This window comes from Strigops habroptila, chromosome 4, assembly GCF_004027225.2.
Source record: "Strigops habroptila isolate Jane chromosome 4, bStrHab1.2.pri, whole genome shotgun sequence".
NCBI classification, from domain to species: Eukaryota; Metazoa; Chordata; class Aves; order Psittaciformes; family Psittacidae; genus Strigops; species Strigops habroptila.
Genome location: NC_046358.1, coordinates 56,503,985 through 56,531,221, shown reverse-complemented (window position 1 = coordinate 56,531,221; position 27,237 = coordinate 56,503,985). Strand labels below are relative to the sequence as shown.

Below are 27,237 nucleotides of genomic sequence, written 5' to 3'. Positions count from 1 at the left end.
TTTAGTCTGGCTAAAATCTGTTAATCAGCACCACTGATTTGTGATAAAGTGCCCAGCAATTCTAATAACACTAGCTAGTTTCAGTTCTGTCCAAACTGATAGTATTCCCGAGATTAGGATGAGACCAGAGCATCTCCTGAGCTTAAGGGAATTGATTGCACTGATGATACTAGCATGCCATATGTTACAAATGGGAAACAAACAAGCAAAAGAAATCCCTGAATCCCTCTCAGCTTGATTTGGTAGAAAATCCCATCTCAGCCCGTGGTTTGGCATGCAACATGTAGTCACATAAGCAAGACAAGCCATCCAGACTTCTCTGCAGTATCTGCCAGCCCCATGAAGTGCTGGATCGCTGCTGCTGGCTCTCTTGCAAAAACTGAGATGTCCAGTTAGGTATTCAGGTGGAAATTCTGTCTGAATCTCTATGCTTGAATGGTTGAAGCTCTGAAGTATGAGATCTAATTATAATCCTATCATAATGTAGAGCTTCAAGCGTAATAAACATGTTCAGGCCCTGAAAAGGAAAGAACAAGAGGTTTCATATAGATGTTTCCAGGTCTTACACTGGTCTGGGCTGACTTGTGCTGGCACACATGGACTGAATAATTTCTTTGAAAAGCTGTCAAATTTTACTTGAAGAACTCCAACTGAGGGCAGCCTAATGCTTGCCCTGATAACCTGTTGCAGTTTTCTGTTCCCTTCACTGATTAGAGGGTGACATTTTGTTTTGAGGTTTGAATTTTTATTATGATGACTTCTGCATATTGTAATACACTGGATCTGGAACGCTTACGTGAAATTTGCTTACTAGCAAACACCTTATCTACATATAACTACTCCATAAAGTGCTTCTCAACAATAAACTAAAACAGATTAGCTCTTTTAAACCCGTGATATGACACTTATTTTTCAGCCCCAGGGTGCTGGTGGTTTTTTAGCTTGTTTTGTTTGGTTGGTTTTTGGGGGGGGTGTGTGTGTTATTTGGAAAACTCTTCTTCATTTCCTAGACCATATTCTGAAGTGGTTTTCTTAGCAGTTCTGTGACTGCCCAGTAATGATACATGGGAAAGGATGAGGCCTTTTAGCTGAAGGAGGATGGGGAATTAAATACTGCTTCTTTGATAGAGATGGCTTCACTGATGCACGTCTCTGCTAACAGTTCTCTTTTCAAGTCTGTAGTAATGTCATCCAGTGGACTTTTAAAATACAACTGTCACAAAACATAAAATCAAATATCTTTAAGAAAAAAAAGAAAAAATAAACCCTCCAAGCATACTAGTGGTTGTGGTTGCATTTATTAGCTGCACTGTATTTCTAATACCCCATTCTTCAAATATTGTTTTAATGGCTTGTTTTCTACAGAAACATACCAGTCATTATTCTATTTATATCTTTGATTTTTGTATCTGATACAGGTTCAAATTACCTTCTGCTAATTTACCTTAGTTGGCTGTTGTGCTGAATCTAACGTCTGTAATTTCCTATTGATGTTCCTTTACTCATTTGAAACATAGGAATAATGTCTGTAGTCTCCAGACCCTGTGATTTCCCATTTTTGGAAAAAATTGTGGAATATTAACTTCAGTGGTCAAGAGCTTCTCAGTTCTTTTTTCTTGGATGCAAGTTACTTGTCATAGAATCAGAGAATCAAATCAGTTGGAAAAGATCTTTAAGATCATCAAGTCCAACCTTTACTCCAGCACTGCCAAGTCCACCACTAAACCATGTTACTGAGGGCCTCATCTACATGGTTTTTGAATACTTCCAGGGACTGTGACTCCACCACTTCCCTGGGCAGCCTGTTCCAATACCTGATCACCATCTCTGTGAAGAAATTTTTGCTAATATCCAATGTAAACCTCCCCTGGCGCAGCTTGAGGCTCTTATTTCTTGTCCTGTCACTTTTTACATGGGAAAAGAGACCAGCCACCTCCTCACTCTACTCCTTTCGGGTGGTTGTAGAGAGCAATAAGGTCCTCCCTGAGCCTTTTCTTCTCCAGACTAAACACCCCAGTTCCCTGTTTAGGGAGACTTGTGCTCCAAGCCCTTCACCAGCTTTGTTGCTCTTCTCTGAACCCGCTCCAGCAACTCAGTATCTCTCTTGCAGTGAGGGGCCCAGTCTGTTTGAAAATGTTGATTTTTATCAGAGGTTCTCACATTCTCCCTTGTAAATTCCTTTTTTTAATTCCAGTAACATCTTATGACAAAAGCATGCTCCTCATAAAAACTTCTAATACTTGCTCTATTTTGCTCTGTTTTAATTGTCATGTGGTCGAGAACGAAGAACATTCAAGTTGCAGTCGGGATTATGCAAAACTCAAATTGAAGATGTCTTCCAAACATGGAGTGCACTGGAGAAGTGCCAAAAGGGAGGAAAACCACTTCCCATGATTACATAGGACCTTACAAGTACAAACTTTCTCAGTGCCAAAGCTCTTTGAAATTTCATTTTGACAAGCTTTGGAATCTCTTGGTATCTTCTTAGTTTAGACACCGCTAGATTCTGAAAACCTATCTGGAGGAAATAGAGTCTTTTCATGAAAATAGCTACTTACTGGCGTGCCAGCAGGGCACATGAAAGCATCTGCAGTGGCACAAAGCCTTTTTGTTTAGACTGGAGCTTTTGCCAGACAAACTCTCTTACCACACCCATTGAAGACATCCTGTAATGTAGTCCAAGAGTAATGCCCACTGGTGTAATACAGGCCTCAGTAGAGGACAAGTATATCTCATGCTGTTGATCCCATTTTTCTGCACAGGAAACTGAAACTCAGTGGAAAGCACCGAACTTTTCAGCTGTCTTTTCATGCTACTTATTTCACTGTGTTCTTGGTGAGAGTCCTGGCAGGAAATGCATTTCATGTTTTTCTTAATGCTGTGGAAATGTAAAATTCAGTAGTAGCAGCCAAAGTACAGAACTTCATTAATGGGATACATTCATATTGCAATCTATTTTTTGTTTGGTTGGGGTTTTTTTAATTTCAGATCATTTGGCTTTCCTTCAATTGCAGATACTACTTTGTGAGAATTTTAGCTACATTTCATTTGCCTATGTTTATGTACTTTCTCTTCTGCACACACTTGCAAAAGGGGAAATCGGTTGTGACTGTAAGTGGGAAATAGTAACAAGCATATAAGAAATATTGTAAAATTCTCAAAATGAACAGACCAGCAATATACTGCCCTTTCTGTAATTTCCTTTTCTTATTTTTAATTGAAGTCCTCTTAGCTGAATAAAGCTTTAGGTGTAGTGAACTGTTGTAGTTATCTCTTTGCCTTGCTTCTCCAGGTGATGTGAGGGTGATGGTGAGCAGGCAGTGAGGTGTAATGCAGTGGCTGGTGGGAGTGGTTTCTGTGACTGCATTTGGCAAGGTGGCCGGTTGTGGGATGTGGTCCTGGATACACTCACTTTTTCAGGCCTTCTACTATTCACATGGTTAGGGGGGATTGTGCTGGGTTAGGTGACTGCCAACCCATTTAAACTTCCCCAGGCATTCCAAAATCCCCTTCCCCATGCCAGCCATTCCCTCCTCCTTTCCCTTGATTTCCCCTTACTAGGTGGAAATGTTGATATTGGGACGGATGCCCAGTCTCTGGGTTGAACTGGCAGAAGAGTGCTTGGGGTGTGTTGCCTGTGTTCCAGATCTTGGAGGCACTGGGGTAGATGGCAGCACCATTTTGCTGGCATTGGTTAGATCAAAAGACATGGATCTGCTCTCAAGGAAACCTCTTTGTTTCAGGCCATGGAGAGAAGCTATCAAGCAAGGCAAGGTGAAGAAATTAGCTGAATCCTGTGCAGGTTGACTGTGACAAAGCCCAAAACATGGAGATTTTATACAAAACACGGGAGCTTTAGAAATACCCTGAGAGCAAGATCTAGAAGCATGCCTCCCTTCCTGGTATTACATTAACTGACTTACAGCCTTCTGCTTCTATTGATCTGTTTTCCCATCATTCGTTGTGCTGCTTTTTTTGGAAGTCAAAGTGAGTTTAAAAGTTGCTGTATGAAGGGGTATATTTAAAAAAGAAATTGATTATAATTTTGTTTGGACTGAGTGCATTTTATTCAAGGGTTTTAAGGTGTATATACTATCCTTTTTGTGTGTGTGTTTTGTTTTTTTTTCTTTCCTGTAAGCATATTTTCTAGTCTAATTTCTGCTCTCTATATTAAGAGTAAATTCTGATTATTTTTTTTTTTTTTTAATTCATTACAATGTTCTTTGTCGTATATACTTCATTACCATATACTTGCACTTGCATTACCACTCGCACCTTTTTTTACAATTGCTAGGTAGGAATGGAATGTATCTTCAAACATGGTAGCAAGGCTGTATATGAGATTAACAGTGTGGTTTAATATCTGATTGTGCAGGTGTAAGCTATAAAAATAAGATAATGTGGACCTTGTGTACTACGGTAATGTTTTATATAACTTGGACCAGTTCCTTTGGAGGAATATTTCAGCATTAAAATGTCAAGTCAAAATTTATGCTCATATAGTGCCGATTGTAATTATTGAGTGATGTATGTTAACTACCCTGTTGTCTGTTTTGTTTTGTTGGGTTTTTTTTTTTGACATTAAACCAATGCAATAATATATGTATTTTGAAAGGTAGTTTATAGTCTTATCTAGAAAATGAGTTGGGAAGTGATTAAAGACAAGAAAAGGTTTGTAACTTGTTTCACTGGAACACAACTGTAGTTGTAACACAACTGTCAAAAGAGAAAGAAAGAAGGCAAGGGAGAGAGGAGGAGGAGAAAACGGCGCATTAGGCAAGGTTAATATTTCATGCTTGAACTGATTAATATGTATATAATGCTCATTTGTAAATGTTTCTAAATGGAAACTGTTTATCTAGGCTTGTATACCTGAGATGACTACCAATCCCCTCAAGTGTATAGATAGTGGTCAGTAAAAACAAGAAAAAAGAAACCAAAACAAATTACCTGTTTTCTTAGTGTCATAATGCGTTTTGGAAACCACTCCTGAGTGCTGGTTGAATAGGTTAAGAGGGACAAAAATGCTTCTTTATCCATTTTGTGCTGAAAATTAAATCACAAGTACTTAATACAAAGAGTGAATTTCTATGATAATGATGATTTTCGTTTTTTTTAGTGTCCTTCTTTCAGTATTACTTCAGGAATATTCTGTCAGATATTTTCTATCCATACTGTCTTTTTTGTCTCATAACCATAATGCTATAGACCTGTATTTTTCAGATTGAAGTATAATTTACTGAAGTCATGCCTCACTTGAATTTATTGCTACATTGAAATTGTCTTCTCTGCTTTCATGTTGAATATTTAGTATTGAGACTTCTCATTATTCTTTTGACCAACAGTGTCATTGGCAGCAATTATTGCTGACTAAAAAACATTGCTTGGTCAGAGAAATTTTGAAAGCAGCCTCTGTGTTCCTGAATTTCAGTTGAAAGTCCTCAGTTAAAATTCATGACTTCTTAACTTCTTGATGAAGTTTAAAATGCATGTTGAAAAAAAATAAAAAAAATTCTCTAGCATAAAATACCTGCTTCAGACGCGTAACCTATTTGTATATGGTTTGACATATTGATGTGTGTCTGAGAATTTCTGGTTACTGTCCACAGCTGTCTCACTCTCTTTGCCTGAGGAAGCTCAGAACATGGTGGATATGTTGGTTTTTGTTGGGGGTGGTGGTAAAAAAAGATTCTGGGTCCAAGGGTCCCAGAATTTTTAAATTGCCGTAAGGTTATCTTGATGGGCACTTAGCTGAAAACAAGAGGAGGGAGCTTAGTTTTAGTAAATGAATAAAAGTCCATACAATTAATTATTTGCACAAGCACACTGGTACCCTTTTCTTACTAAACATGGTTAGAATAGAGATGTTGGAAGTTCATTTTGAGAAGAAAACCTTATTCAGAATGTCATCATTAATCCTGTACTATTTCTGAAATAAAAGAATTAGTGTACAGTAGTTATTTGTAAATCACCACATCTGTAGTCTGGGGTGGCTTTGTTCAGACATAGTCAGAAGATTATTTGGCAGATTTTATTTTATTTTTAATAAGCCATTGGACTGTAGTTGTTAAGTTTTCTGAATGCAGAAAAAGAAACTGGTTTCCCAGTGGGTGTAGTTTTCTTTCTAAAAGCCAGTTCAAAAATTTTTTCACAACACAAACTAGGAATACAGTCCCTGTAAACATGTTTTTTTTCAAGTTCAGGGTTTTCAGCATAGCATTCAATATGGAAAGGTGTTCAAAATTACACAATATTATGAGGTTTTTAAAAAAGCAAAGCAATGAACTTGAAACCTTTTTTTTTTGTGTGTGTGTGTGTAGATGTACATCCAGGTGTATATATTTACTACTGTGTGCAGGAGGTTAACTTAGTTCCCAGTTAATTTCAGTAAAAGATTCCTCTGTCTGTATGAGTTAGGAGGATGAATTGGCTGATTTTAGTTGAGATGTTCTCAAATATTTTAACTTCTTTTCATGAACTTGTGCTGCAGGGTCTCTGTGACAAGCTCGAGTATCTGATTATTGAGGATCATTTTAATCTGTAGCTCAAATTAGAGAATACCTTGTCTGTCACTTGTGCAGGATTTGTGCATTGAGAGATCTTTCAGCAACTTTCAGACTTAAGAAGCCCAAGAATGCAATTGAGGATCTTTTCTCTGAGGGGAAATGTTTCTTAGTGTCTTTTTTGACATGTTCTTCATGTTTGAGGAGCCGACTACTGAGGTGGAAGTGTCCATAGTACGTGGGGAGAGTCTTTTGCAGGCAAGGAGGGGAATGATTATATTCCCCTGTAACTCTTCTTGGACAGTAATGTCACCCGTAGTCACAAACAACCCTCCTGCTGCTTCTAATGTAATTCCCCAAAGTATTTCACCCAATTTCAGGTGTTAGAGGCTAAGGGGCAGGTACTGTCCAGTAACACCACCATGTGCAGGCACCTGAGTGTAGTTTTTTTAATGGCTAAGGGGAGAAAGCAATTCTTTGATTTCAAATGAATGTTGTATATTCGCACTCCTTTTGCCTTTCTAGTGTCTGTGGTGTCATAGGTTAGAAAGTCTGAAATTAATGAAATGTATTAACGTTGGCTTCTTAACCTCTTTTCTGGCTTCAGCACCCCACCAGCCTCTGGGCTGGTGGGAGAGATGGGCAGCTGGTTTGTGCGCACCTTTGAGGCGGGGGGCTCCTGGCATCAGGTCGCAGTAGTTCACTGGTGCCACAAGGTGATCGTGTAAAGGTTCATCTTGGAGAACTCTGTATTTCAGTAAATTTCAGGGTAGAAAAGACCTTCAAATTTCTTTGAGGGTTAAGAGCTATTTTTATTCTTTCTTTATAAGCGAGTTTAATTGTTTATAGTTAATAATCAAAATATTCTACAACCCTTAAAATGGGCTTGTTACCTGGAAATAATTTGGAGTATACTTTAAGTGCTCTAGTTTTATTTTAGACTAGGCTAAGAATAAATATGCAGTTTCTTAGATATGAGATCTTGAAAGGCAGGAAGATGTTATAAAGTTCAGTGTATATTTTGTATTCTGTTTATATTCAGAGATCTCCCCAAAGCTCCAAGCATTTCCTCAGATTTACAGCTTCATAACATTGCTTTTTTATTATGCCAGTGAGCACTGTAATTGTTTTGTTTTAAGTAGAGGTATGCATCTGAAAAAGAAAATTCCCTTTGCCAAAATTCCATACATAAGTGAATGGTGAAATGGTGAAATACTCAGCAGCTGGTGCTAGGTCATGCAAGTCCAGATGGAACAAACTTCCTTCACATAATGTCCAGAACATGGCCCTTTATTTTCCGGGAGGTTTGTAGAAAAGATGATGATCTTGATACATGTTAAAAACAAAGCACAGTTATTTGAAAAGTCAAAGAAAGCCTACAGGAGCGGACCATAAAATGAAACCTTATGCTCAGAGTGATCCAATGGAGAATCAAATGTTTGATGAAAGAGTTAAACTAGAAAGGAAGGTGGATATCTGTGTCAGATGTTTTAAATTCTAAAGTCATTTTGGGATCTTTTAATTCAAGTGTTGTCAATAGAGTTCAAATGTTTTCTATTTTATGTGCATCCAAATAGTTTTGGATTTTATTTAACAAGAAACAAGTACAGAAATGTATGTTTAAGAAAATATATAGTGTGAGAATATATTTTAAATGTAATTAGTGTATTAAGTGCAGGGTTCTGTAATGTTATATCACAGACCTTGTCTTCTGTTCTGTATGAACACTTCCGAAAAAGCTTTCAAGAGATGACTTGCAAAATTGTATCATACAAACTTTCTGAACAAGCTTTTCCCCCCCTTTCTGCTTTGGTAGTGCCATCAGAGGTAGTGGATTTCTGACAGAAAGCTGACCAGATTGCTGATACAGAAAACAACGTAAAGTGCAGAGAGAGCAGTCTTCTTGTCTGTAGCTACACAGACCCAACTAGAATATTGTTATGGACTTGGTTGTGCTTGGGGTGCAACCCCAGACATAAATGACAAAGTTCTAACATGCAATTCAGCAAATGAGTAATTTCTGGTCAACAGATACAGAGGGCAAATACTATAGTTCTGCCATGGTAACGAGACAAATGACTAAAATTTTTCTCCAATGTAACTTGAACACCACATAATTACTGTTCAGTATGGTAACAGTATTTAGTCTTCATTTCCACAGTATGCAATAAAACTTCTTCCTACATAGTAATTCCTCCAGTACTTTAATAGAAATTGTGACTTCAATTTTCTTCAATTTTTCAACAGCTTTAGTGTGCTCTCCAGGGTAGTGTCATGGCATCAAGCCTGTCAGTGTTCAAGAAGCATTTGGACAACGCTCTTAGATACATTGTTTAACTTTGAAGTTGCTTGGTGTGGAGTTAGGAGTTTGACTTGATCCTCATTGGTCCGTTCCAGTTCAGGATATTCTATAATTCCATGATTCTAGACACCAAAGCTGTATACAGTATATCTAAGGTATATGCTGATTTATGCAAATGATTTATTTTGGAAGAGGAGGACAGGGCAAGGAGTAGGAGTACATCTACAGCTCTAGGTAGGAAAGAAGGAACAAATTTCTGAATCAAGCAGTGATGACATGTTTGGCTTACAAAAATTAGAAGAAACAAGTGTCACTTCTAAACATTCATTAACCATGTCTACACTTTAGAGAGAAGGCTTGTGGTGATGACATGACATACAAAATTTTTAAAGGTAACAAACCCAGTTACGCTGTTTTAAAATACTGTGCGTCATTTTAATATCTGTCTGGTTTCTTGTTTAGTCTGAAAACATTGGTGGGAATAATTAAGAGAAAATACTTTGCTTCATTGGAAACCTGCAGTTTCAAACAATGCTTGAAATGTCATTTCAGCACCTTGAATATAAGATCTCTTCCATATTCTTCAACGCAACTTCTGGATATTTGCACCAGATTTTAGAAGGAAATCAGTTGTAATCTGGAGTTGATTTTAAGCACTCGCCACCATTAGGGGCTTATTTCTATAAATAATGAGTTGGACAATCTGATTATTTCCAATTTTCAGTGTATTTAGTAGAAGTTATGTTCTGGTTCCAGGACTTCTGGCAAATAAGTGAAACAATATGGGAGCGTGTTCATTTTTAAACTCCTGGGTTTTTTCTTGTTTACTGAAGAAGCCCATGACCTTTGAATTATATTCACAGTGGTGCTTTTGGCTGTTTTGGTATAGCATCTGGTTTGGTAAGGAAACATTTTCCTGTTAGTGGCCAGACTGTGCTGGTAATCATACTGGATAGTAGCTTGTATTTATGCTAGTTTGGACATTCTTCTCAATGTTGTTTGCATGTCAGATATTACACTAATATTTATTACCTTATGTTAAGGAAACTGAGAATCATTCATTGTTTAATTTCTTGGAGGAGCATGTTGTCTTTATCCTCAATCTCTATATTTATAAATTCCTTCCAGTTTATTTGAAAACACAGATTCTCTGTGTAGCCAGTGGGTGCACTCTGCTTCAGCTGTTTGCCTTAACAATCACTAATTGCTGTTTTCTAGTAAAACAGTTAAATCTAGAAAGCATACCTTACACACAAGATCATTTTGAAATTGGGAAGAATTTTTACGGGCACGAGTAGGGTTTAGACGTGCTTAAAGATGGAGAGATTGCTATTGAGAGCAGCCTGCCCACATCAACAGTCACTTCTGATAGTAAAAAATTTAGCTGTTGGTTTTCCCTTTGCGTTTCGCACTTTACAGGGCAGATGTTGGCATAAATTTTATGCAATATTCCTGCTAATAAAGGCTTATTACAATGTATTTTATTTTAAAATAAACACAAAAAGTATATTCAAAGTTAACTTAGCGATAGCTCAGAGTTCAAAATTGATTGTGTGTATCATGTGAAGACCAGCTAGGCATGAGCCACACATCACAGGCTCACGTATCTGTTATTTGGGTGCAGAATACATTGTTTGTGGATTATCTGGATATACCGGCTCTTCTGTGCCTTTAGTAGGTGGTGTTTGGTGCGTGCAGAATAGTCCTTTGTCCAGGAATTCCAGACAGTCAAAATTCTGATAGATTACTGCTTACAGGTATGAGATGGGAAATTACCCGTAAAGCTAGAGGGCAGTGGCATCAGCAAGGAGCTCCTGTCAGAACTGGTAGACTTGGCAGGCCTGAAAGAGTGGTGATTGTAAACTCAAGCATTCAGAGCTTAAGAAGTGCCAGAGCTAGGACTGCATGAGCAGCCTTAATTTGTATGGATGATTCCATGTTAATGGTATACCATGGAAATGTTTCCATTATTAACAGAATCGTACTGCATTCTTTGCATTTTGGCTCATACTTGTTGAACAAATAGTTATTCAAAGTTTGGGGGTTTTTGTCTTATTTGGGCTACAGATTCCGCACTTCAATTACCACACGCCACCTAAACTCTGCAATACATAAAAAATTCTAATGATTTTATTGTGAAACTTTTAAGTGATGCTTTTGTTATGATGTTATATATATTGACCATATTACATTATCTTTATAGCAGCCCTGCAAGACTAATAGTGGTATCTTCTTATTTTTAACTGACATGGGATGAAAAACAAAGGGAGATTAGGCCAGTATTATCATGGACTAATACTGGATGTTTAGCTTGGAATGATTAGGATGTCTTTTCTCAGAGTACTTTTTGATGTTCAGAAAAGTTATTCTTAGATGCAGGAGGGGCTGCTTAGCACTTCTAAGGATACAGACTCAGAAGTGTTAAGCTGACTATCTAGAATTCAAAGAATGTAACATGAGAAAACTTTGGTTTTGAAGATTTTCCCAGGATCGTAAAATGAATTGTATATCAGAGGCAGAGTTTTAACTGCTAGTCACCTAAGACTACCCAGGTTTTATTGTAGAGGTTCTAAAGATGAATCTGTAGTAAATGTTTGTTTACAGCTTACTCTGCATGCTCTTTCAATTTTTAACAGCTGTACAGCAGAAAGAAGCAGTTGCTGGAAACAGGAGATTTTGACCTATCTCTCTGGTTCCTTTGGTATCCACATTGTTTAACAATTCTAGAAATGCTTGGTGTGTGGGTGGTTTGGGTTTTTTAATTTAATTTTTTTTTAATTCCCAATACATACAGGGGCTATTACCTTCACCCCATGTAAATTCTAAGTTTATAATTTTGCTAATGATAATGTACTTGTGAATTTTTCATGTATGTGACTTCAGCCTTAAGTAAAAGAAACCGTGAATACAAAGTTCCATACAGACCATCTCACAAATCTTCAGCAAACTGATTTCTGAATTTCAGTAGACTGTTCTATTACAAGTTATTAACTGATGATGTACTCTAGTCATTTCAAAAAGAATTAAAACCATACACTTATCACTTGCTTTTGAGCTATAGTTTTCTTTTTCTTCATGCTGCTTGTGGATCTCCCTTTTGAGGTCAGAACTGCTGTCTTTGGTTCTGATGACTTGCACTGCCACAGTGCAAGTGGTCGACTTGAACCCGGTCAACTTGAAGGAACAGATGCTGAAAGAACTTAGGCTTATTTGACGTGTGTTTTAAATATTGCATGTGTTTAGTCTGCTCATTGCTACAAAAGCTTGGAAACATGTCGTATTTGAAGTACATATGAATTATTTGGAGAACTGCAGCCTCTTTGAATCCAAGAAGAGTGGTTTTCTTTGTCCCTGAGACTTACGAAGTCGCTAAACTTGAACATATTTTTCACAGGGGTGGCAAAACTTATATCCCTGCTATGACGCGACCTCTTATAAAATTTCAGATGTTCACCTGAAATTTACAGAGGTAGTCAATAAATGGATGAAGAGTAATGCTCTGTAAATAGTCTTTTGTAGCAGTAAGTATTGAATAATTTTGCAAGTAGGCGAGAGTGGAATATCTGTGTTTGATTAGATAAATTAATGGAGAAACAAGTGGAGAAATTAAAAACATAGAGACGTTCCAAGATACAACAATTTCGTCTTCAAATTATAACCTGTTCTCCAAATGAAACCTGCCTGCATAACGTGTCAATTTATTTCTGTTGTTGCCTGTTAAACCATGCAAAGATAATCTTGAATACTGAATTCAGAGGAACACATCTTCAGTTTGTAAGGTTTATTAAATCTCCCTTTATGTTTATAGAGCTAGATTTATATCATTCTGACCAACTCCAAGGCTCACTGGGTTTGCCCCATTTTCTCTGAATTTGCAACCCTGAATATGTTAACTATAAATGAAATGAGCTTCTTGTTTCAGATGTTTTGTTGCATCGTTAAAAAATATTTTTTGTATTTCTTAAGATAATTGCTATTACTGGTTAACTACATGTGTGTGTCTTTTTCTCTCTCTTTTTTTTTTTTTTTTTTTTTCATTAGTTTTGCCAGCCTGGAGGATGGCAGCTTTCGAAAGAGAGAAAACAACCAACATTCTTTGTGGTGGTTTTGACTGATATAGACTCAGAGAGGCACTACTGTTCCTGCTTAACTTTCTATGAAGCAGAGATTAATCTACAGGTAAAAACTTTACAATAAGTAACAAAATACAGAAAAAGGTGTCTAGAAACAATAGATAAATGTTATAGAGGACAAATATAGAAAATATTTTGCCATTTCTGGTAAGGATGTATTTTTTCTATCATACACAAATGCATGTATTTTTGTGCAAAGGTAAGCTCAATATACTTGCTTGTGTTTTTTGTCTTACCTGCTTTGAAAAAAACAAAAACAAAAAAGCAAACCCAGCCAAAAACATTTAATAGAATTCCATTTTCTCCACCACATGTTTTTTTTAAATGGAACAGCCAGTATGGTGTTCCTTGCATTTAGTTCCATGTTTGACCTAGCATGAATGATTCTCATCTTTGTTCTAGGCAAAAGTGTTTCTTAACTTCTGCTCCCTCTGCTGGCCAGCTCTTATCAGGCCAGCACAGGACAAATGTATACAAGCTGTGGTGTAGGTATATATGTATTCCTGTAAATGGATGTAGTATGGGTGTAAATAGCAAGGTTTTTAAAGTGGATAGAACAATTCTTCAGTTTTTAGGTAGGTCGGATTTTGGGTGTCAGCCACTTGGAAGTGTAGGTTTTAAACATGTATTTAATTATTTTTTGGGCAACCTCAGTCTTTCAAAAATAGACATTTTGTTTCCCATTTGATGTAAAGTACTTCGCAGAATCTCTGCTATGACATAATACTTGGAATCTTTAGAAGCTAGAACCTAGGGAAAACCTAATCCACTGCCATTGTTATGTTTTCAGATGTTTTATTCCCCCACATGAAAATTATAAAATAAGTAAAACCTTGGCACTAATTATATTAAAATTAGTTACAATTAAATAGATAGCTGACTGAAGTAGGTTTTTTTGCTCTGTTAGTATAATGTAACATTACTGATTATTTGCTTGTAATAATCCAAGTGTACTTTCTCTGTGTATTATTTGTAGAGCAACTAAAAAATGTGGCATAGTATTATGCTTTTTCTGGGCACAATTGGAAGCCAGAGAATAACAGTTGTTCTTATTTCATTAATGGTACAGTTTAGGTGGATTTTTTTTTTTTTTTAGACGATTAAAAGGAGTTAAAAGCAGAAATGTAATAAAAAAATGACGTGTATTTCAATCTTAAAGTTTAGATCAACTGACACCTTCCTACTAAAATTTTTGTCATTAGTTAATGTCTGTCATTTTCCTTTATTTTACAGTAAACAGTGAAGTATTCTATAGTAATTTTTTCCCAGCTGATAAAAATTCACAATAGCTGACTCTTCCTCTACTCTATGTATTTCATAATATATACTAAATTTAGCAAACTTGTTATTTATCCTGTGGTTTCTAGCAGCTGCTTTTGATTCAGTATTCCCATCTTTCAAGTAATGCTCATCACAAAACATCCAGTATTAACTAAAAGTTGTGGGTTTTTTCTTATATTGCCTAAGTATTAATAAAAAAAAAAATTAAAAACCTGAGTGCAGCAGGATGTTGGTTTTCATAATGCCATTCCTGGCTGGGTTGAAAAGAATGCATATTTTTCAGATGAACTTGCTGTGGTGAAATTTATTCTATGACTGCATTGTTTATAGCCAAACTTCCTGTTTCTTTCTAAAACCCAAAGAGAATAATTGAACGTGCCCTGTTACATGGTCATTAGACAAGAATTCAGCACATGTACAATCTGTAATGAAACATAAGCTTATGAAGCATTGGGCTATGAAAGTAGTATTGATTTAACCATTCAGATGCATGCCTCATTAAACAAACAGTCCATGAAACATAGTGTCCAGGGCTTGAAATTAAATCCGGACAGTACTGTTCACAGTTATACTTTCAATTTTAAATTTTTTTACCTAATGATATAACTCACTAAGACAAAAGTAAGAATAAATTTCCAAAAAAGAAGAGTTACTTCTTTTTCAGTAGCCTTCCCCAGGTAAACCTTGCTGATACACAAGATTGGTCGGAAGTCAGCTGGAGCAGAATCTGCTTGGCTGAATCGTCTTCACAAAAAACTGGAGTCAACCACTTGAAAGTTTCTATGGTTAATTAAACTGCAAAATGAAAATAAACTGATTTCTCTGCTTGTGAATGCTAGAACTATCAAACCTTTTTTGAACCTTCTGCAGAATAATACAAGAACCTTTTTGACGCAATTGATCAAGCTGGGTCTGAGAAGGCTACTTTTGTCATTCTGGTTCCCTTCGTTTCTGCTTTATCTGTTTGTTACAAGATAATTTGTAAATAAATGCTATCTGTAAAGCAAGGAGGTTGTACTCATGTGGTATATCTAGGTAGTACCCATGATAGCCTGGGGTGCAAGACTAATATGAAAACTGTAAAAACTATCTAGTCTGCAGGAAAAAAGTATTCTCCCTGGTATCTCTGAAAGCCCTGGATTCAGTTTAATCTCTTGGCAGTTGCATGTCATAACAAGTTTTCCAGAGAAAAGCACAGGCTCTAGTAATCAACTGATGGCCTATTGTCAACTTCCTACTCCTGGATAGAAAATAAAATATTCTTTTATTTGTTGACATCTCTGAATCATACTTTGCATCGTTTCAGTATTGTCATTCTGAACTGATCTGGCATTTACTATCTGCATGGATGCTGGTCAGTTTTGTTGGCGATCAGCTCTCATAAAGTTGTGACAATATATCAAAAAGATTGATGTTCCTTTTAGTCTGGTCAGTACTCCATATCTGTACTCACAAGGAAGGTGAAAACATGTTATTCTATTAAACATGGGAATAAAACTCACTTGATGCTATGGATGCAGGTGATACAGCTTTGCCATGCAATCCTTCATGGATTGTTCTGGTTTGCAATGCTAGTCTCAGTTGCCCAAGTTACGTTTCTTAAAGCTATACAAGAATATGTTCCTCATCTGAGATTAAAATGAAACATTTGAAAATTTGACATTAACAGGAGTCTGTCCTGGGTTCAGCTGTAACAGTTACTTTTCTTCTTCGTGGCTGGTGCAGTGCTGTGTTTTTGGCTTTAGTCTGAGAACAATGCTGATAACACACCAATGTTTTAGTTGTTGCTAAATAATGCTTACCCTGATCAAGGATTTTTCAGTCTCTCATGCTCTGCCAGTGACGAGAGGCACAAGAAGCCAGGAGGAAGCAGAGGCAGGACCCCTGACCCCAACTAGCCAAAGGGGTATTTCATAGCACAGCACCAGTATATAAACTCAGGGGAATCACCCGGAAGGGCAGAACGCTGCTTGGGTTGGGCTGGGTATTGGTCAGTGGGTGGTGAGCAATTGTACTGCGCATCACTTGTGTTTGGTTTTTTTCTTCCCTTTTTAGTTTTATATTCTCTCCTCTTGTTATTTCCCTTATCATTATTACTATTAGTAGTAGTAGTTTTATATTATACTCTAGTTATTGGGACTGTTCTTATCTCAACCCGTAGGGTTTACATTCTTTTGAATCTCCTGCCCATTCCGCCAGGAGTGGGGTGGAAGAAGCAGGGGAGTGAGTGAGCGGCTGCATGATTCTGAGTTACTGGCTGGATTTAAACCACGACAGAGTCTAAAGTTTGGAACATGAGTATGCAACTAGAGGCAGTCTGATAATGAACTAACGATAGTAAAGCTGGTGTCATTTAAAGGCTTCTTTTAGTATGTTTCAGGGCAGTTCTGTGTGCAGTATTTCTTTCTGACCTCAAGTTCCTACCAATAGAAAGTGTAAAGAAATCTCGGATACTGCACTCTTTTCTCCTTCCCGCTTTTTATGTCTCCAGCACATGCTTGGTCTGTTGTCCACATTTCTGTCTGGCTTAAGGTGCCACGTAGATGCTCTAGTGAATAGAGCCACATGCCATACTGACTTGTATCTACAGGAATTAGGAGGAGAATAAGTCAGAACATCCCTATTTCCTCTTCCATCATGGTGCCTTGAAGAATTTTTTTTCTGGTGTTGGGTACCCACCTCCCCATTACTGTATTTTAATTGTTGCTGTGGACTTCAAACCTCATTGGTTTCAAGAAAAATTTGTCCTGTCAGCCAAAGAAATGGTTATACCTAGCTTATTTTAATGGCAGCAAAAGCTGGAAGCTGTTGAGCAGCCTAAGGATATTCAGAAGAATCGTAAATCAACAGAATTCGCCTATAAACTAATATACTCTGTGTAACTTTAGCCATCAAAAAATGCATATATATATTCACAAATATATGTATATGTGTAGCTCTGTGTGCTATATACACTGTTTACTAAAATGAGGTTCTTATTTCTAACAGCAATTTCTGGATGTTACCACTTAGCACACAAAGACTTGATTTAATACTTTTGACTCAGCAGATACTTCTACTGAGCTCAGCTGTGCTTCTTACCAGTTACACAGTTAGAATTTATACTAACAATGCTTGGAAGAGCACCATGGATAGAATCTTTTTTAAAAACATTGACTCATTTGGGAACTTAATGGTCAAATTGTATGTTGCTTTGCATTTCAAAAGAAATTTATCCTCTCTCCCCAACCCTGCCATCAACAAATTAGAGAATGATTTATGCCGGTAACTGGGCCTGTGCAACTGCATTTGTTGTATGATGGAAAATCTGCTCAATGAGATCAGCACAAAAGTTCGTTTATAACAATCTTACTACAAGATTGTATCATCCTTGTGTGTTGTCTTAAGCATGTGTACATTAAAACATTGCGATCACAAAGTTGCTAAGATTAAATATATCACTCTGGAAAATGCACATAAGTAATAATTCACAAGTCTTCCATTTCCTGCTATTCACATTGTCTTCCTCTCACTGCCCTTCTGCAAAAAGAAATTGTAAAAGTCCCAAACTATACTATGGCACATTCAGAACATTCACAAATAATTTCCTGAGGCAAGGGAAAATGCTGTTGCAGCGTGCAAAAGCTTGTTTTGGGGAGACTTAGATTGGATAGGAGGAAGAAATTCTTTTCTGTGAGAGTGGTGAGGCACTGGAACAGGCTGCCTGAGGAATTTGTGAATGCCCCATCACTGGCAGTGTTCAAGGCCAGGTTGGATGGGGCTTTGAGCAACTTGGTCTAGTAGGTGTCCCTGCCCATGGCAGGGGGTTGGAGCTAGTTGATTTTGATATCCTTTCCATCCCAAACCATTCTATGATACGTTTGCAATCTTTGCATAATTTTCTGTCTTTGGTCCTTTTCTTTTTTAGTTGATAGAATCCCTACTGTATATTACTACAGGTTTTTTAATCCTGTTTTGAAATTACTAGATCAAGATAATTTCTTTTATGCTGGTATAATTATTCCAGTATAAGTTTAGCTGCAGTGGTGTGATTCTGTGCACATAGACAAGCCATGAAGTAGATCCATTCACCTGTCTTTTAGTTCAGCACAGCAGATTGTAGGGAGGATGCAGATTTTGTCTTCTGGAGGCATCAGCTAAGTTTATTTTAACTTTTGTACATGTGTTAGAATTTATTGGATATGTGTGTTTGTATTATCTGAAAAGTAAATAAAATGAATGAATGCTGAATGTTTTTTGGCCTTTGGATGTTGATAAACCAGCTAAGAGTGTATTTGGCTGTAAATAAGACCAGCAGAGACTAAGTCACATGGGGAGAAATGGATCTGTCCCAAATGAGCAATTGGCATAAGATTACTAAAGCAAACTTTAAATAATTTTTCTTAAAATAAGAAATTATGCATGGTTTCTAAATCTTCTTTGCTGAGCAGTTAGTAGAAGAACAGCAGGCTTGCTGAACTTGGCAGAATTTCAGTGCAAAATTTTGCATAGGGCAAACTGGTTTTGACAATTACAATGAAGTACTAGAGTGAAAATTTCGTAATGAGATGTTCATTCTGTCTCTAGAACTAGATGAATTAATGAAAGTACAATTCTAATTTCAGTTTCTGTTCACATTTGATTTTGAGTTTCAAAAAATGCCTGCCAGCTTCCGCCTTCCCAACTGCGAAGCTGCATCTAATGATTTCTAACTTTTCTATTAGTGCCTCAGTTTAAAATTATTTTCTTCACTCTGACATGAAGAGAAACCTCATGTTTCTCTGCCCAGCATTAATCAGAACTAAATGCACTGGCTTCAGCAGCGTATGCCCCCAGCGCGGAGATGTATGGCCAGCATGCCTGGATTGTCTTCATATCTGGAAGTGAGTGGCAGTTCTAACAAATGCAATTCATAGAGGTGGTTCAAAGACCCAGAAGGTCATAGTGGTTCACGCTGAAGGAGGTCAGAGCCAATGTAGGTGAAGACTGGATAGACACCTGGTAGTCTTGGACAGTTGGATAACGGTTCGGAGTTGCTTTATCTAGGAACCTTCAGTATTGGAGATTTGATAAGTGGCAAATTTGGGCATACACAAGTATTAAGATGGACTAAGTTCTGAAGTTGGGGGTGAAAAGACAGGAAAGGAAGGATACTTAAGGTTAATGTGTGCTAGAATTCAGCTCCATGTTGATGGAGCAAATGCTAATGTGTTCTGAAGCTGTGTAAGCCCCTTAACCTCAACTACACTCAGCAGTAGAAATAATTTTTTTTTACTATATTGGTGAGTCATTTTCATCTTTAAAAATTGACTTCAGTTCCTAATGTAGATTTTGGCTAGATTGTTATTTTTAAGTTAAATGTTTGGAAGCAGAGCTGACATCTTGAAATGATTATTGTTGCAAAATTATGTTCATAAAAGTTTAAGAGGAAACCTGAAAGTTTGAGGGCTAGATCAGAGCAATGTTGAATAAAAAAAGGTAAGGTTAATATGAGTAAAATTGGCTGCTGTCATTTGTTTTCTTGGTTGCCACGTCTGTTGCCTTTAAATGAGTTGCAGTTTTTCTCTGAAGTAGCACAAAATCAGTCACCTTTTTTCTAGAAAAAGTTTTAATATAATTTCTTAAGCTGAAATTGAGGCTTGCGTGAAAATGTCTGTTTATGTGCTGATTTTCTACATGCAGCACTTAAAGACATGCAGGGTCAGCCAAATACAATTGACAGTAGAGATCTTGTACTTGCAGTAGCTTTTATGAAAATGGGTGGGAAGCAGAAAGTTACGTTTTGTAATCCACTGCCACATGAGGGAGAACATGGAGTGCGAGACCAACCCTTATCAGATATTGGGTGATCCACAAGTTTTTTCTAACTTAACTTTGACATAAATCTACAGGAAATGAAATTAATTCATAGCTACAAAGAACTATTTGCTTGTAATGTGAATGCTGTAATCATTTTTTTTCCTCTATTCCACATGCTTGAGACCAAGTCTAAGACCATGAATGATATTAAGTCAGTTTAGGTTTTAGATATCTATAAATGGGTAGGGGTTTTTTGTGTCCTTAAGGACAAAGTCCTTCAGTCAGAGAGAAAAGAAAGAAGAGAATAAAAAATAAGTTTGTAATCACTTAATTGATTTCCTGCCCCGTGTATGTGTGATTTAGGTATCAAAAGAGAATTAATGTGTTCTTCAAGCTGTTATCTACCAGTGAATACTGAATATAATAATATAGCAGAAAAGTTGTACTATTTTATAATCTAAATAATACTGTGAAAGTGTATAATTAAGTAAGATACGTTCAAATATGTTACATTAAGTGCTTGGAAGAACCTAAGAGTGATCACTTGGGGTCAGAAAGAAAAGACATCTTGCACAGTATTTTGTGTCTGTGGATGGTTAGGAGTGAATGGCTAGGGATTAGCAGAGGTACACAGCGTACATAATATATCCATGAGTGGTCCCTCCTCTGCCTCTACAGTCCAAGGACCCACTGAGCCAAATATACCTGGTGTATGTTTAGTAATCTCTGTGAATTCCATTAACTTGCCCAGTCTTCTTGTGACCCTGTCTGCATTTTTATTACTACCATTCTGTGGCAGAAGAGTTTCATAAGTTCAATAACCGTTGCTTGAAGAGATACCACCATTTGTTTGTTTTGAGCCTATTTCAGTTAGCATGCTGATCATGGTGGTGGCTTTTCGTTGTTATTTCTTAATACTAACTGCCAATGATCAGTTTACTTTGGGTTTGGTGGTTTGGGTTTTGTTGATTTTCAGGAGCCCAGTTTATATGTGAGATTATTGGTGTCAGCGGTAAAAAGTATATAAAGAGTAAAACAAAGCAATAAGAATAGGACCTGATGCAGAGGACTTTCTAACAGCTTTGCTGTCGGTTCGATTGGTTGAGCTTTTGTCATGTTTCATGCAGTGTTACTATTTCTGTTTTGGCAAGCCAGCACACAGAATAGCTCTAAAGAAATTTCTTTCTTACGCTCCTTGGTGCTAAGTGTGGACACTAAACACTTAGGCTGTTCTTGTCTATACAAGATGTCATCTGAAACTCATAATTTTCAACTCTGAATATATATTTGTGATAAAGCAAAATGCATCGAGTGGAAGATGTCACAGGACTACTTCATTTAACCTTTGTACCTGCTTAAGTTATGCTGAGTAGTGCATATAGGGCATGCTGGAGAAGCAGGAGACGGCAGTGAAGTTTTGAAATGGTATCATCAGTCACATGTTGTTAAGCTTAAGCCTGTGTGCTCTGTATTATATGCCTTCATACATTCACAGTGTTCATTACATTTCCTTTCGTGTCTCCTTAAATAGACTGGTGTGGGACTGACCTGGGACAGCTACATGACTACTCGTCCCTTGCTCTATTAGAATCTGTAAATAATTTTTCCATAGTACCCTGTGTGTAGCATATGAAAAAAAATATTTAATATACATTACAATTGTAAGAAATGTTTAGGTTGTCTTTGACACCAATTTGAGGCTATTATTATTATACCTGATTTTTTTTTCCTAATACCAAGCTTTCAAACTTTTATCTCATTACATTGTACTTGGTAAAGTCCTGCAAAGTGTGCCCAGTTGTTCATATGCTTCTTTTATAAATGTAGAGGGGTTTCTAAAGCAAAAGGACACCAAATTAAACAATACCTTATTTAATGTGTATAAAGCCCACAAGTATCTGATTTTAACTACATCTATTAAAAATATATTAAACCTTTTTCTAGCCTGTGGATCTGGGAAATCATGTCTGATCTGTTGGTAGGTAACTCCAGTTGTCAGTACCTTTCTCATTAAAAAATGCTTGAATAATTAATCTGAATGTTTAGTTTGGGCTTAATGCCGTGAACATCCCTTGGCTAAACTGAGGAACAAGTTGTTCTCAGAAACCAAGCAAACAAATAAAGCAAACTGATGATGAACTGCTGATCACAGTTAATTTTTCTGAACTGTTGGTTGTCAGTCAGGGGATTAATGTTGTGGGGTTTTTTTAATTACTTGATCATGTGTACTTTTATTCTTTTGTGAGATTTTTTCTAATGCTTGCACAAATGCATTCATTAATTCAGCTACTTTTATTGACTAAGTTTATAAACTATAAAGTGATGCTGCTAGTTCAGTTAGTTGGTTATTGTACATTTACCCCATCACTTTAGGTCACAAGTGTGTTAAATGGATACTTTTCATGATACAAGAAAAAAGTCAACAATCTAGATGAGAGATCTCAGGGAAGCTCTGTAACAGCATACCAAATACCATTGTCATCATCTTCCGATCAATATAAGTACAAAAGAAAAACTATAATAATCAACTAGGTTAAAAAGAAAAAATAAAATGAAATCAGTATTATCTTATTTAACCAATTTAAATTAATCTTTCGGTTTATGTATCTTTAACATCCAATTATTCTTAATTTAGTTGTAAATGGAATGCTATATTTATAAAATAAAAAGGTATTGATTGAGGAAAAAACAGCAACTAACTCTTCTATTAGTTTTTATTAGAGAATATTTTCTCCTAGATGAGAAAAGGGAAAAAGAAAGATGAAATGTGCATGTGTCTGAGCAAAAGTGTAAATTGAAAGAGTTAAGTTTATAGTTTTACCACTTTGTATTTAGTATTGCTACAGAATGCTTATGCTGTTAATACTTTGCTTGAAAAGTATGTTAAAAGTCATGTGTTTGAAATTATTATCTACTTAGCCTACTGACTCCTAATAATGTGCCTGTGTGCCTATCAGAATGTTGAGCTGTGGAAGAAATATGGCTAGTCACATTACATTTTCCTGTAAGTCTTTTATGAAGTAAGAGGTTGTTTTTATAGTATAAATGATTTATCCATTCAATATTGTGTTGCTATTGTGCCCATAAAGTTTTCAATTAAATCTAATTATGAATTAATTCAAGACTTGGTCTGATGTTGAGTGGATTTTATGAAAATGGTCTTTTATAGAAACCTCTTCCCTGTCTATGCACACTTAATTTTCATTATCTTAGTACCATGTGAGTATAGAAAAGTTTCCATATTCTTTTGCCTTTGAAAATGTGAAGTATGTTTTAATTTCATTTTTCCTAATATTGTCAAGATATCCAGAAGCTGTTGCCGTTATGCCTAGAATTCATAATTGTTCTTTAGAACAGTTGATACAATAAACTTTTGTTGATTATATCTTTAGTGGTGTATAACCACTAAACTATAATTTAAAAATTCTTCTTGCATTTTGGGGATAGGGATAGGGAACTGTAATTAATGTAAAAGCTCTCCCTGTCAGTATTATAATGGATGGAAGGAAATAATTGAATGTGTGGGGCATGTGACTGTTGAGTTACTGTATTTCTCTATTAATTTATGAATCACAATTTTAAACTAGAAATGAAATGCAGACTAGACTAAGCCTGTACATTGAGTATGTAGTGATTGCCATTTAAGTAAGAAATTATGTACAAAGCCAAGTATATGCCCATATGTGTATATATATTGCTATGCTAATTGTTTTTAATTTGGTTTGAAAATATTATACATATCTTTTAATTAAATAACTTTGTTATTACAAACCTTTTTAAACCATTTTTACTTAAAGGTTAAATTATTTTTTAGATAGGAGGCTGTCTCCAGGTCAGGATGTTCCTGAGCTGCCGGAGATGGGGAGAGAATGCGCTGGAGGAATGACAACACTAAGCTATAGATGAACCTTTTTTCTGGCTCAGTATAGCCATCCTTATATGTTTGGGCTTTTGTGTGTGTGTTTGGGGTTTTTTTAATACCTTGCTGAGACAAGGGGTTTTATAGTATATATGAATACCACTTAACTTTTATGTCCTGAAGAATCACGGTGACAGTTTTACAGGAACTCCGGAGTCTTGTTTAGTTTGTGTATAAAACCCGTATTTTTAGTGTTTGAGTCTCTTCTGGTATACATATAAAAAATTACATGCCCTTTTTTGTCTATATAGTAATGAAAATACAGCACCAATGTGCATGTGCATACGCACATACTTACGTATCTTACTCTCAGAGGGGTGTGTGTGAGCAGTGCTTTAGCATAAGTTGACACAGAACTTGATTGTGGTTGAGCAGCTTCCAAAAGACACATGCCCATTATCAGGATGCAAGCCTGAAAGGCCAGTTCTGACTTTTGGGTGAAAGGGCAATGGGCAAAGGCTGTATTGTAGATATGTTCACCTGCAGGTCAGGTTAGGAAGTAGCTCTTCAATACTCTACAGCTGTCAGTGCAGCTTCTAGCTGATACCCAGCTACTGGGCCTTTTCAGAGTGACTTTTTCAATTTGGTGCTAAAACTGAGGAAAGCATTTATATAATAAAACACAGGTCTTGGTGTGGAGGCAGAAATGATGAAGTGGTTCACAGATGATGATGATTGCTGCCTAAAGCTAATGTCTTCAGCTGCCACCGTTTGGCTCTGACCAAGGCACACAGGACTGTGCAGACAGGACTGAACAGGGTAGGACTGTTGTTATATATTTTGTTTCAGTAGAAAGTAATTTAGGTTAGTTAAAACAAAAGTGCTCTTGAAGAAAGCTGTTTAGTTTCCAATTAGAACAATTATGCTGCAGGGCAGTGCTTTCCCAACTTTTTTGGTTGTACGCTCCTATCAATAAAATTCCCACGTGAAGCTTACTATAACTGAACATTTTTCGTAATTAAAAGCATTAATCAGCTTTTTAAGTACTTATATCATTGTTTTAACTGCTTTTATTTAATACATGTGTTTGCTTAAAGAAACCTACATTCTAAACTGAGATTATGAAATAAAGGCCATGATCTCATAGCATTCCTGGCATTTAAGAGCATTTCTATCAGGCTTCTTCCATTTAGTAGAAAAGTGATGGGGTTTTTTTTGGTTTTTTTTTTTTTTTTTTTTTTAATAAACTGAGATGACAATTAGTAACATGGCAAAAATAGAAGGCAGATATTTCATGTTGCCATATGGAAATGGAAGTAATTTTTGTTGTAGTCCTAATTAAGATAATATAGTGATTTTTGCTTAGAAGAATGCTTGGTGAGGAACAAATAAAGTATTTAGAAATTTGGTGGGTGGTATGGGAGTGGAGAGAATTACATGCAAAAATTGGAAAGCATGGGCTTTCTGTCATTTGAAAACTTACTCAGTTAATCAGTTTGTCAAAGATCTGTGGAATTCTAGAAATGAAAGTATTTAATGACATCTTTAGTTTTGGCCATGAATAATAATAAAATATTTGTGATTGAAATGTTAGCACTGGCAAGGAGGTTATAGCAACTTGCACAATATCGCTAACAACTGCAAGGTTATCTGCATTGAACCTTTCTCTCTCTTTTTTTTTTCTTTTACTTTTTTTTTTTTTTTTTTTTTTTTTAACAGAAACTTGGTATTTTAGAAGTTGGATAGATTTTGTTGAGAAATCTGAGCTAGTTTTTTTGTGAAGAAATTCCTTTAGATTCCAAATTCACTGGGTCAGGCTGGAGGTTACTTCATAGATCATTTTAGTTGTAACCTTAGCGGAATTTCTGTAAGAAATTTAATTACATGAATATGTGTAGGACAATGAAACATTCTTGTATGAAATGTTATTTGTGTGTTTGGATTACCGTTGATGGTAAATCAGCTAACACCTTGATATGAAAGGATCCCATTCTGTAATCAACTTCACTATCTAACACATGAAACAGGGAGCATTTAATGTGAAACTTTGTCCTGTTAAACTGCTGTCTAGAAGAACTTTATTTTAGGTACGTTGGTACATGAATTCCCAGATGAGTTTTAACAAGTTGAGTTACATCTAGAAGCTTTTAGGGCGTTCAGGCAACCATTGGAATGTGCTCCTGTTGACTTCATTACCAGTTTCAAATAATGCATTTTCTTTACTAAAGCATTGAGAAATGTTAACTTTTTGTGAGAATATGCTAACATTTCAGCATGAGATTTCTTTCTACTTATTAATTGAAGTGGTTTTGTTTTCAAGGGAAAAGAAGTTGAAGGTGAAGAGGAGTCTGGTTTAATTCCGCCTGCAGAAGTATTTGCTCCTAAAAGTCTGGTGTTGGTGTCCAGACTAGATTATCCAGAAATTTTCAGGGTAAAGAACTTGCAATTGCCATTTATAATATATGTCAGCAGACAAATCTGTTTTTAATGAGAAGCAGTGACAGTACTTTTGATTTAAAACATCTCAGGATTGATTTGGGAATTTAAAAGTAAAAGTAGGCTTAGATTAAACTAGATAAAATTCAATGTCTGTGACAGTAAATAGCCCCCATAGGTTAAAGCAGTGCTTTTTTACCCTCCAAGCAGTTTTAAATCTTCATAGAAGATGAAATAGAGATTTTTTTTTTTTCTGGGCTCAATTTACTGTATAATGAAGGGAATTATTAGGACCAAACCATACTTGCTCAGGAAAAACAAGGCATTAACAATATTTGATTAAATATATAATGGCAAATTAATGGCAAAACCCTAGTTTTTCTCCGTATGCAAGGTGGAATGTCAGAGTTTCTTCTAGATCGAATTAAGATGCATGACAGAGGTTTAGAATCTTGGATTACTTTCAGGTGATGAAATATGACTGATCTGAGATAAATGAAAAGCTTAAATTTTTATTAAGCTAATATATATTAACAGAAACAGATATAGTTCAGTTTACAGATCAAAGGGAGGAAATCATTCAACAGCTAAGTTGTCATTAGACAGTAAGAATGATTGTACTGAGTGAGATTAAAAGTCCATGTAGCCCAGTATTTTGTCTTTGATAGTGGCCCATGGCAAATGCAAAGTGATGTGTGTAAGAATAGGGCAGGCTGTAGAAGTAATTCCACAAAATACTTTCCTAATTTAGTGTGAATTATAGTTAAATGACATCCTGAACCAGAGGTGTCAGTTGTGTGTGTTTTTTCATATAATTTGTCCAGTTTCTTAACACTCAGATTTTACAACAACCCATGGCAAGGAGTTCCACAGCTTAACTATGTGTTATATGACAAGTTACTGTTGGAATTGTTTCTAAGAGAATTCCTAAAATATTTGCTGACC

At 36.2% G+C, this 27,237-nt stretch overlaps 1 protein-coding gene across 5 annotated transcripts in view; it reads left to right on the top strand.

Moving 5' to 3' along the window:
* Positions 1-27,237, top strand: part of SBF2 (SET binding factor 2) — a 305,339-nt gene that overhangs the window by 145,987 nt on the left and 132,115 nt on the right. For all 5 annotated transcript variants that reach the window (XM_030483971.1, XM_030483973.1, XM_030483974.1 and 2 more), the window contains exons 7-8: positions 12,847-12,984; positions 26,177-26,287. In XM_030483971.1, coding sequence (XP_030339831.1) covers positions 12,847-12,984; positions 26,177-26,287 — 249 coding nt within the window. The remainder of the gene's footprint in view (positions 1-12,846; positions 12,985-26,176; positions 26,288-27,237) is intronic.